Source organism: Montipora capricornis, chromosome 9 (genome assembly GCF_036669925.1).
Source record: "Montipora capricornis isolate CH-2021 chromosome 9, ASM3666992v2, whole genome shotgun sequence".
Lineage (NCBI taxonomy): Eukaryota > Metazoa > Cnidaria > Anthozoa > Scleractinia > Acroporidae > Montipora > Montipora capricornis.
The window spans coordinates 29,147,633-29,160,132 of NC_090891.1; the positions used below are offsets into that span (position 1 = coordinate 29,147,633).

The 12,500-nt window shown below is 38.0% G+C and overlaps 1 protein-coding gene across 1 annotated transcript in view; it reads right to left on the minus strand.

Moving 5' to 3' along the window:
- Nucleotides 1–2,021: 2,021 nt before the first annotated feature.
- LOC138015606 (protein transport protein Sec61 subunit alpha) overlaps nucleotides 2,022–12,500 on the minus strand; it is an 11,988-nt gene continuing 1,509 nt past the window's right edge. The window contains exons 5-16 of the mRNA XM_068862688.1: nucleotides 12,270–12,325; nucleotides 12,041–12,116; nucleotides 11,553–11,662; nucleotides 8,605–8,675; nucleotides 7,594–7,676; nucleotides 6,699–6,859; nucleotides 6,465–6,569; nucleotides 6,264–6,356; nucleotides 4,868–5,056; nucleotides 4,134–4,210; nucleotides 3,481–3,551; nucleotides 2,022–2,744 (exon numbers count right to left, since the gene is read on the minus strand). Of these exons, the coding sequence (XP_068718789.1) occupies nucleotides 2,629–2,744; nucleotides 3,481–3,551; nucleotides 4,134–4,210; nucleotides 4,868–5,056; nucleotides 6,264–6,356; nucleotides 6,465–6,569; nucleotides 6,699–6,859; nucleotides 7,594–7,676; nucleotides 8,605–8,675; nucleotides 11,553–11,662; nucleotides 12,041–12,116; nucleotides 12,270–12,325 (1,208 nt within the window). The 3' untranslated portion in view covers nucleotides 2,022–2,628. The remainder of the gene's footprint in view (nucleotides 2,745–3,480; nucleotides 3,552–4,133; nucleotides 4,211–4,867; nucleotides 5,057–6,263; nucleotides 6,357–6,464; nucleotides 6,570–6,698; nucleotides 6,860–7,593; nucleotides 7,677–8,604; nucleotides 8,676–11,552; nucleotides 11,663–12,040; nucleotides 12,117–12,269; nucleotides 12,326–12,500) is intronic.

The window sequence follows — 12,500 nt, forward strand, 5'->3', positions numbered from 1 at the left end:
CAAAAGCAAAGACTGAAAATGGCCATTTCCTGCAATCAAGTTACATATCCTCACAGGGATCACTCTTAAAGCCCTGACCAGCTTCTTAATTTACTTCATGCGAGAAAATCCCTTCAAATTCCAGGTTTCCCTCATTGCCACTTCAATGCAGCAGGAGCCTTCCTGACGCAAGACTGATTATTGTTTTTATCAACCCATCCCGTGTAGACGCCTCCACGCGTCTTGTTTTTGTTTGTTTGTTATTTGTTTTAAGCAGGTTGCAGTTTTGGCAGCTATTCAGCTGATGTGGACCTGCTATACCCACCCACCCATATACACAGAGAGGACAGCCACAACACCGGGAACTTATTTGTGTGACGGGACCTCTGGGTTATCTTCCTTATCCGAGAAGACTTGAAAGTTTAACCATTTGCGGATGTAATTACAAAGGCAGCACTTTTCCAACTGCATTAGTCATTGTACAGAACACGCACGAAAGGAGTAAAATTGTACAGTTAGTTATTTAAGTAGAAAACCGGTTTGACAAGTTGAGGTGCTGACATTTTGTTTTTAAATGCTCGAGGAGAATGGGGAGAATAATCCGTCACAGTGATGTTTGCCTCGCGCTTTGTGACATTCAAATGTCACACCTATCTCGGTTGTTTACAACATATGGTGCGAAAAAGTTGGATAATAAATAGCTCGTTAGATGTTTTGGTTTGTAGTATCGCTGAGTACTTCTACTCAGTGTTTGCATTCAGACTCGTCCTTGAGGGCTCGTCAAAATACGCACAACTCGCTAAAAATACTCAGCTACACGACGCCATGTTCGAAACATCAAATGAGATATTTTTTGTTATACTTCGTTCCAACACTTCACTACCGTTTTTCGTGTGTTAAAAAACAGGGATAGTTTTCATGTTTTCAGGTACGAGAGTTTCTGAGTAAATACAACAATAACTTTATAAAGGGATCATGTCAGAGTTTCCTTTTTCTTTCGTAACCTATCGAGTCACGTCTCTTTCGCACTGAAACATCTTTTGACTAAGATACAAAACTTGAGTGTAAACATCCGACAGGTTTGGTTCTTAAAGAAATCGTTGCTGAGTCCGGGAAGTGAGGTTTCGTATCGAACCAGTTGCAAGAGGAAAATTCACCACCGCGATGAGAATGGGAAGCTGCAATCCTCATGGGACTGAACTTTTCATATCGGGAAGCGAAGCAATTTTATTGGTCGGTGCGTAATAACGACAAAAAACAACAATGAAGTAATGACAAGAGCGGCGTTCGCTGATTTCGCAGGGATCGATGGAATCGGTGTCACAGCGGATTTGGACCCCCTGAAAATAAGCAGGAGGTGTTACTTCAAAAAGTGGCACCTCCTGTGTAGAAGCGCCGCCCATTTAAACTATAAAATGGAAGAAAAAGCAACGGCGCGTGCTGTTAACAACTTTAACTGAAGCTCAAGTCTGAATTGCTTTTTTCTTCCTTATTAAAAAGATAACACAACAAGTCTGTGAATTCCGAGTGCGTTTCTTAAGCTTCTGTCAGAAAGGAGTTAAAATTCACATCTGCATACTTTTATACGAAATGCCGCCGCGAATGCTTCTAAACAACAAATTAACTGATGTAGGTCTTTTCCTCAAGTTTCTCCGATCCAAAATCTAACTCTGTATTGATATACAGTTAAACAAATAAGCTGTGATATAGGGGGTCCAAATCCACGAAGGGGGGCTCCCCGGGGGTCCAAATCCGCTGGCAGATTTGTACCGGGGGGTCCAGATTCGCTGGGACACTGGTTTGGAAATGAAGGTTCGGATTTAAATTTTTGCGGGGTTGTGTGTTTCCTTGCTGAAAAGAAAGAGAGAGACCACAGACAGTCATGTTCTAGCTGGACATGGAGTGATTCGGGATTATTGGTCCTTCACTACTGTTTTTGCAAATTATTGGCGCAGTTTCTCGAAACAAAGATCTTGAAGTATCATATCATATCCTGATCATGTTGGACCCCAGAAGAAAATAAATTAACATTCCAATAAAAATTAAATACGTGACTACTTTACTGTTGCGCTTACACATTTGGGATACTGGCCATGCTCGCAGAAAACAACGAAACGCAGTTATAGAGGACACAGCAGAGACAAGTCTGAAACTAATGTTGAAGAAGACTGCAGTGTACTGCTCATTAGTTTAGCGATGAAATGTACTGAAACAGCTTCATTGAGTTACTTTACTGAAGAGTGTAAATCGCCGTTACATGTGTGTCGGTGGTATCTAGCAAATAGGCCTGCAAAGCGTGCATGTTGATGCTGAGGCAACTTACATTTTTCTCCAAGGAACAATGATTTATGAAGAACGAAAGCCAAATTTATCATCATAGCAAAATTGTACCGTGATACAAAATAACAGTTCACAAAACTGACGCCAAAATTTCGAGAAATAGCCACACGCCGCCTATACAGGCCTATTTTTCACTATATCTCGAAACGCCTCTCTCTTGATGTTGGTGTCTCAGTGACTTCTAACAGTTCCATGCGTCAAATAAGCCGTGAAAAGTACATATTAGACAGTAAAAAGTTGTCCAAATTTGTTGAGAATTTATTGCAGTGATCAGGTACACGTAGTTTGAATGGGCGCCGGCCAATCTGTTTAAAACAGCAGTGTTCCCATTCCACCCATTTCGCTTTGTTCTTTGACGAAGATCTCAAAATACTGATAAATGATTGTAACGGCCAACAGGATGCCCGTTCCTGACCCAATGGCACCTAGGAAAGAACAAGGACAGAGAGATTGAGAGAGCTATAGTAGGCCTAACAAAGCTGTCGTTAATAGGGAGCTTACGCAAGTACGACGAAGGTGTCTACGAGAACGCCAAAACACGAGTTTAATGAACAAAAACCAAGGCTCTGCACGCCCTGCACGTGCGTTTTGCATTTTGGTACATTTCTTTGCCGCCCTCGCCCTAACAAAGACGTGAATTGACCACATCTGAGGTTAAGTAGAGGACTTGAAAACCTGACGAAATATTTTTAATTTTCTTCCTGCAATGTTGATACACACTTTCCAATCCAAACGGCTCGAGGTTATAACGAAATTATTACAATGACGGGAAATAATATTTTTAGACGACATTCTCGTTGGCTTCGTTGTCGTCCTTACATAAGCTCCCGAATAGCGTAAGAACAATCACAACCACAGAGGGTAGTTCAATATAAATGACTTGCAATCACGTCACTGTTTTAAAGGCATGTGATCACAAAACTTCAGTTTCCAGCCATTTTCATTTCCCGTCATCAGATGGACCATGCTATCGCCAATGGCCTTTTTTAATAGCTGGTTGTCTTTAATTGCAACTAAAACAGTAAACCAAGGACAACCACTATCTACATTCATTCATGTTATTCCCTGACATTGCTATTCCATGTTTGAACAAATTGGAGTTCATAGGTTAGCAGGTCTTTGAAAATGAAATATATATATATATATATATTAGAAAATTACCCATAAAGTCGGCCAAGACTGACAGAGCTCCAATACAAAGACCACCAAAGGCTGCGGCTGTAGGGATGTACCTAGAAGGATGAAAAACAATGAATTTGACAGAAAAAAAAAACTGCATGACATCATACAGACAAGGTTCATACCAACAGTGTGGACAGCAGCCATCTCATGTGGCCCCATACAACAAAGACTTTTTGGAGGTGTCATGCCAAGCCAGCATTATTTTGGTGCACAGCACAGGACAATGACACCTTGAACTTGGCACAATACTCGTGCAAACTGTGTGTGGATTATTGATGCCCCACTCAATTTATAAACACAGGTGGTAAAATGGAGCCTATGATTTATGGTTCCACCGTTTAAGATGCCAGTTCCACTAATGCCAGTTTCACTAATTCCAGTTGCCAGATGCCAGTTTCACTAATTCATAATACTCAATAACAATAATACTGCTCATCTATGGTTGTAGAGTTTATGTTAAACCACAAACGGGAACAATGTACAAATCAAATCAGCGTTTTGATCAGAAAGAAAGTGGCACTACCCAGAGGAGAACCTTTGGAGGTGAGTACAGACACAACAAAAGCAAGATTTCCATTCGTTTCAAGAAGTACACGTACACAAAAAAATAACAGGAATTTCCATTTCCGCACCTGTTAAGTTCGTGGACCATTGACTTGTCTCGATGGCCTCGCATCACCATCTGTTGTTCTTTCAGCTGCTTAGCAACCTGAAAAACCATTCAAAACTTAGCATACATACTTAGCAAAATGAAAGAGGGAATTCATAGTCCAAGGTTTTCCATATACTGTAACTTGGAAGTTGAAGTTGTTGGCCGGTTTGAATAGAGTAACCTTGGAACTGTTGTCAATGTCAAATTGAGTTTTAATTTTAGGTTTGAAATAATCTCTCTTTAACTCAAGCTACAATGTATGTCACATGTGACCAGTTGTTTCCTTTGATATATCAAAAATAGTTAGCTATGAACTTTCACTTTATTATAAAATAGACAGTGTTTGAAAAGTGAACACTAATTTTCGTAGCAACTTTCAGAAAAATCTTCAAGATTCCATTCAGATCTCAGAAGCTCCACAGAGGAATTCTGAATCTTCATTTCAGTCTTGTGGATAGTGGTCATGCATGACACAGCTGGACTGTCACAGATTTTGCACTGTCTAAGGCCAGACGATTTTACTGGTCAACTAGGGGCGTCCTAGGGCATTTGAGGTGTCAATGGATTAATTACATCAATTTAGGGAAAAAAGTAGCAGAATTCTCTGCGTGAAGTAGCAGACATTGATAGTCTTTCCGCTTTTGGAAACTACAAAAAAGGAAAATCACTAATACATGTAGTTGAAAACCCTGACATTTTCTTAAAACAGCTTACATCTTTAGCTGAAGAGCCTGATACATCAATCCAAGTCTTCGAGAAGAATGCACAGGACCCCAACATGAAGATAATGTACATGACAGCATGTACAGGGTCCTCTATAATGTGGCCTACTGTCTCTGGTGGCGACATGTAATAACAAAGGCCACCAGTAGGGTATGACCTCGCTGGGCCACCTCCTGCTTCCTAATAAGAAGAAAGAATAACAGAACTACAATAACCAAGAAGAAATGAATCAAACTTTAATATTGCCTACTTTTCCCCATGTTTTTCAAGTTAGCGCCAGTCAATATTAATCCTCAGTTCATGACGGTTTGAAAACTGAATTAAAAAACAAATGGCCAGTTTTCAGCACTGAAAAAGTCCCACAATAAATTTGACTGCTTAATTCACATCAACCATCCAAGATTTTAACCAACTCTGAACAAGCAACACGACATGCTATCAGCCATTATTTGTAATTGACATCAAGACAGAAAAAGTCCACTGTATAGCCCTTTTCACGGTTAGTTTTTCTCATTTACATTACAATGTAATCTAACATGGATGCGAGGCAATTTTGGGTACAAAATACAATACAAAATAGCCTGAAATTGCCTCACATACATGCTACATTATATTGTAATGCAAATGAGAAAAACTAACCGTGAAAAGGGCTATTGTCTCTATTAACATTACCACGACAAAGGCAACACCCGCTTTAACTTGATAAGGATGGTAAAACCTGAACCCTTACAAACCAATCAACAATACATGTATTTATGATGTACATCTGTCTTTCTTGGTTTATTCTAATAATGACATTATTTTGAATGGTGTGAATCTTTTAACCCCTTGTTTACGATGTCACAAACCTCAGATGGCAACGGGCTCATTTGGTGAAGTTGCAAAGTTCGATCTGGTAGAAAATGGGAAATTCATTTCAAAGTTCGACATTCATTTGTCTAATTCGCCACGTACTTGGCTACTTCGTAACCTAGTATCCAATTTCCCAACAGCCTTTGCAACGTAACACAGAAATGTCATGATAAATTGACTGTAACAATAATTATTTTTCTACTCAACTTTATCAGTAACCTTAAGTCAATTTGTTGTTTCTTTTTCTAATTTTGAGAATTAGGGGCCAATTTCCACACGCGGCCTTGGTGCAAGAGAACCCGAGTTTGATCCCCCGGCTCTCACATCCTTGTTTCGACTTCTTTCCTTTCAGTGTAGCCTAAGTAGCTTTAAATACCCTTAAAACGGAGCACTGATGGAAAGAGGGGGGTAAAATGAGCACACTGTTGGCTTCCTGGGAGAGTACTCTCTAGAGGGTAAAGGAACTTCCGACATTAAATAACGTGTACTTTTACCTTACTCAAGACTGTCTAACAAATAGCAGAAACAAACATACCTCCCATGTACCAAGGAGACTGACGAAGAAATTTCCACCAAACTTGGCTGACAGCATTTGGGAGATAACATAGATGTTAGATACAAGGGCACTCTGAGAATAGAAAGAATAAAAAGAAAAAAATATGTTTAAGATGCATTTTATGATCAGAACAGTTTTCTGTTACTTTTGATGTACAACAGAATATAATTTTCTGCTGACCTGCAAAATGATGGGAATGTTTGAAGTGTAGAACAACTTGATTGGGTACGAACTGTACTGGCCTCTGTAGCGAGCTGATTTTATGGGCAGATCCACACGGAACCCCTGCAACAATTTGTGAAATTCTACTGTAAGTCCTCTGATGCTAAAATTTGTCATTTGAAATTGAAGAACAATATGATTGACAGTATAACACTATGAAAGACAGCTGAATTGCAGAATTCAACACTTTACCTGGAAGTAAATAACTATACCAAACACAAAAACAGTGGCAATCAAGTTGGTGAGATTTGGCAGGTTTTGACGATAAAAAGCTTCTCGCAGACCACGCACTTTATCTGTTCTGGTGGCCAACAGATGGAACAAGGCAATAATAGCTCCCTCGAACTCAGTTCCTGTAAAAAATAAAAGATCATGGATGCTAAATTAAATGGCTGAGGTTAACAAGCCATTTTGGGAAACACTGTCGGCAAAAGTTTAAAAGGGTGAGCAACATGCCACAGCTGTCGTAGCTTTTCACTAATTGATTGTTGCAATGATTTAGACGTTGCAATGATTTAGATGTTTTAATGTGGCTAAATGAAATTTACGCAAAGTTAAAATTGATGCACGCTAGCCAGTGGTTCTCTTGTGCTGCCGGGGCACCCTGAGACATTGCAGGGTCAAGAAGCACTCAACGTTATAGACCCTAGTGGATCTTAGCTGTTGTTTGCTTGATGTGTTCCCACGCACCCTCCTCATGTGTTAGTGTGATTCAGGAAAGTCCACGACTTCCACTGATTAACAAGTTTCCTTGCCATGGTTACCTGTGACCACCACAGCCCTGTAAGGGACCCCTCCAAGCTCATCAGTGCAAATGAATTTCAATAGCAGGTTCCACTCTTACTGTAACTCATTACATTACATCACACATAGTGACTATAACTTGTATAAAAGCCATACGAAACACTTAAATTTGTATTCTAGTTTTCAAAATAATGCTTTTTTTCTACTGATCTGTCACTAATCTGCAAAACCCATGACAACACATGCTTGGTGCAACTCTACAATAGACATTAGTGAACCCAGTACAACAGAGTTTTCAAGCCAACTACTTTTGCACAAGTTCCATAAAGCTGTTGCATCTTACCTCTACCAGTGTTAATGGTTGCCGGACTGAAGGCTTTCCAAACAATCGTCTCACAGATGTTGGTTGCAATAAAGAGGGAAATTCTGAAAAATAGGGTGACATCACATAAAAGCTCCCTAGACTACGATTCATCATAGAACTAAACGATACAACAATGATTTAGGAAAAAAACACAGCCAGAAGCAATTTACAGGTACCAAAAATGATCACCATACGCGAATGGTGGCGAGTAAATTATGGGAAGTACAATAATGTTTTGGAAAATGGCTTGTTAACCTCAGCCATTCAAAGAACTACATGTAAGTAAAGAAAGAAAAGACAATTATGAATGCTGAATGCAAACAACTTTGTGGGCGAACACTTAGACAAGGGTTGGATGAAATGAAGAAACAAATGGCCAGAAGGTGTGTTACCAATAATTTATTTCAGTGACCTTCCTAACAACTTTGGTTACCAGAATTTCTATTATAATCCACGGCAGCCAAAATAGTGACAGACTGGAGCTGTGGGGTGTTTTAAGGACGGTGCCTTCTAATTCAAAGGTATTTTTGAGCGGTTTACTGAATATGCGGGAAAAGCAGATCTTAACAAGTGTTATTGAAATCCAAAAAGAAACTTGTGGGTAACCATGCATTTTTCGAGGATAATTAATCAGCAATATTTGTAAAAAGCTATAAAATACAAAGCAATGTATTGCATTCTTTGCCAAATTGAAGCTTAATTATCTCTGAAAAATGCATGGTTACCCCCAATTTTCTATTTGGATACCAGGAGCACTTGCTAAGTTCTGCTTTCTCCGCATAGTTTTGAACTGCATGAAAATATTCCTGTAGTAATAAGCACCACTGATAGGAAATCTGAGTAGCTAGAGATGCGCAGAACGTATGCGCAATAACAATAGTAGGCACCGTCCTTAAAGACTTCAGAATTATGAGGATCTTATGTCATGGTAGATTTCACGAAACTTAAGGTGTGGTTTGGACAGTAGTTTTGATAAAGGTCAGAGCTTACCCAGATCCAAGACCGTATCCCTTCTGTAAGAGCTCATCGAGCAACAGCACAATTAAACCAGCACAAAAGAGCTGAAAACATAACACACAAAGATTTCCATAATGTAAAGTATGGCAAGCCAATTGCAGCAATATTTAATAAAGAGTCTCAATGAAACTCAATGAAATACAGACTGCCGTATACCATTTTTACCAATGTACAAGTCGACCTTTTATGGCCCCAAAAGAAGCTCCAAAAATCGCCCTCACCTTACACTTGGGTCAAAGATTTTGAAACAAGTTCCAGCTAAGTAAATTATTCCAAATTAACATAATAATGTTGTCTTGGGCATAACGAACGCAGTGGACAAAAGGCGACAAAAGACTTCAAAATGAATGTAAGCAATTCCAGTTGAAATGAAAAAGGATTTGTCCAACTCTAAATGTTGAAGATACTCACAAGCACAAATATGAAATAGACACTGGAAAGCTCTAAAAGGCACTACTATACGCGATCGTGCAATGGCTTAGTAACCTGGCGCAATACCTCGTGTTTGCGTGCAAGCATCGTCACTTGTGTTGCCTGAAAATGCTGGTTGATAATGATTATTTTTCATTCTTTATAAAAACCTGGCTGATTTAAATGCTTTTACAAACTTCGTACTATTTGGTTTAGGAGTTTTGTTTTCTTTGTCATGTGAGAAATTATAAGTCAAGGACCAATTAAACCTTGCACATTTTTGCATCATTCACAAGTTATTTTCAAAGATTGACTCCAGCTTCTGTGATGTTGTGCTTACCCTCTAAAGTCCTTTATCCTTGAACAACGAAACAGGTTAGTTTGAAGTTTACTTGTTCAATTTTCTGAGAACTTTTTCGAAACTCAAGGACAAAATGCCCGCATATACAACAACTGCTGAACCACAAAACTATTAAGCACTTGAGGCCCTGATTTTTTCCCAGAAAAACATTCCCAGAAAATTGAAGAATACAAGATTAGTGTCCCATGAACATTTAACAAAGAAATTAAGAAATTGCTTATACACGGGTAAATACGGTATAAAAGATACGGCCTAGGGTATCAAATGAAGACTAAGCATTATAAACAGCATATAACCTGAAAATAATGCATTTGATTATGATTTACCTTGCCAAAATATCTTAAGAGTCAAAAAATCTCAAGCATGCCTCCCAACAGTGAAATTTTTGAAAACCAAAAATTTGATTTTGTCACTTCAACATTCCATTCTTAAAGTGAAAATGTCAATGCTCAAAAGGTGACTCTATTCAAAACTTGAACTTTTATTTCGTGTCTGACTTCGTGTTACAGGCAGGAGCATGAGAATTTGAAAAATATGCCTAATTTCCATACAAAGTAGCCATTTAAATCATAGGATATTAAAGCAAGATATAACAGGCAATGCCATTAATGAATTCATTGATTCAACCTTGGGAGAGCACTTTAACTGTTTTGACTGCCATCCTAATTTATCTTATTAATTTTTTGCTTGGACACCCCACTACACAGTGATTCATAAAGAAACATTTTTATTTCAAAAATTTCCTCCATAATTTAGTCAAAATACAAATATTACTTTAATACCGTAAACACCTGCAGATAAGCCGCACCCGCAGATAAGCAGCATGAATTTAGCAGCTCATATTTTGTAAAACAGTTTTTTTGAAAGAAATTAAAAGAAATCCAAGGTCGAGTCTTTAGAAGTCTTCTTCGTGCACAGTTTATCAAAGGTAAACTCACTATTAACATTGAAACAGAAAATACTACATAGTGTTACCCACAATTTTAGCAGTTTAATAATTATAATGAACATCGTTTCTACCAACTTCGACATATGATTGATCTCTTTCTGGTATTTGTTGACAGGAATTTCTTCACTCTACACAGTTTTTTCATAGATTTTACCATTACAACAAGAAAGTGAGTTGATCGGTGGTGGCTTACTAACCAGGCACTAGCTTGGAGGCGAAGATGGAACACTGGACACCAGAAGCAACCTTTTTCAAATGCTTCTACTCCCTGATTAACGACTTTTGGGGAAAAGGTGTGGCTTAATTATCTGTGGGTGTTTATGGTACACATTTCTGGGTCAGTATGTTTCAGATGAATGACAACTACAGACTGCAGATTGCCTACAAATAGCGCTGATAAACAGTATCTAAGTCTAAGCACCCATTTTAAAATGGTTAGCTTTCAATAACTGTGATCTAGGGTTAGTCTGCAGTCTGTAGTCTACGAGTCTTAGACACCGGTACATGTACGTTGAATGCAGATTGCTTTCTATGAACTGCTCCAATCGAGACGTTCTAATCATAGTTTTGATAGAAGCAACATTGATTTGAAGTGTGGGTTATTGACGAAAGATAGAAGTGATCCTGCTGCTTATCTGGACAATTTAGTTATTGCCTCATATAGACACCTAACAAATTTGGACGGTTTCAAAGGAATTCAAGCCAATGACCTCTGAGATGCCGGTTCAATGTCATCAGGATGAACTCTACAACACTGTTTCACTTAACAGCAATGTTATGGTACCAGCTGAAACACAAATAACTCCTTAACAAGGTGCACATGTTGATGTAACATCATAAATTACCATGGCAACAAAAGAACCATCTAAAAATGCCCTATATTTTGTGTTTAAGCACTTATATCTCATAAACTAACTCAGTGACCCAAATTTTTTTATCCCTCAAAAGTGATTATCACGCTAAGATGAAACTCTCTCCAAAGTTTAAAAAAAATTCTGGAAGAGATTTAGAGCCACCTTAAAATTTTCTAATTTATTGTGTATCCTCTGTGTATCGTGCTTTTACCTACTGAATACTGATGATGATTAAAATAAATTACAAAGGAAATTTACCATACCCTTAATATCATTATTATTACCTGAAAAAAGTATGAATATCAAAGTAACCAACCTAAAACGTATAAGTATATTCACACCGTACCTGGATAATAATTAGAAGGCAAATACCAGGTCCAAGATCTGAAGGATCACCATACATTCCAGTCATGACATAAACTACAGCTTGTCCAATGGTAATTATCATGCCAAACACTACAAAACAAGTGAATAAAGGGGGTAGTTTCTAAAGAAACTGTGGTGCTGCCTCAGTGGAGAAGTAGTACACAAAAATAATGTTCAGTCTAAATTGATCACTGTACAGGAATTCTAAAAGCTGACTTTTCGAGCATTAGCCCTTCGTCTGATGTTGGGCTAACGCTCGAAACTTCAGCTTTTAGAATCCCTGTACGGTGGTCAATTTACATTACAAACCCCGTTGATAAAACCAAATTATTGTGTACTACAGAACAAGGTCACAGAGAAACACATACATGCATAGTATTATAGTCAACAACACAGAGATCGATAAATAAGGCAAAGATTAATAGATAATTTAGTTACTATATTATTAACACAGAACCTGGTCCTTACATTTCTGGGAGCCATTAAAGAGAGCTCTATCTTTAGGACTGTCTCCAACTTCAATGATTTTAGAACCGGCCAAAAGCTGAAAGAATATAATAAATTGGGTTTTGACTATGGACCACATTCAAATTTTATATAAATACATCAAACTTTGCTCAACATAGGAATTAATAACAATTATTATTATTATTATTATTATTATTATTATTATCATCATCTCTTATCAAATGAATACCTGCATTATAAGTCCAGATGTAACAATTGGAGATATTCCAAGTTCCATAAGAGTACCTAACGGACAATGGAGTAAAGCCAACAGAAACTTCTTTAGACTGCAGTAAGCAGTTTGGTTATTATTGACAAGAGAAATATAAAATAAGTGGCCAGTTAGATTAATTTAAGAAAAAAAAAAACGCAAAGTTTCTATAACTAGATTCCACTTTTCAGCAAAGTTCAAGGGTTGTAG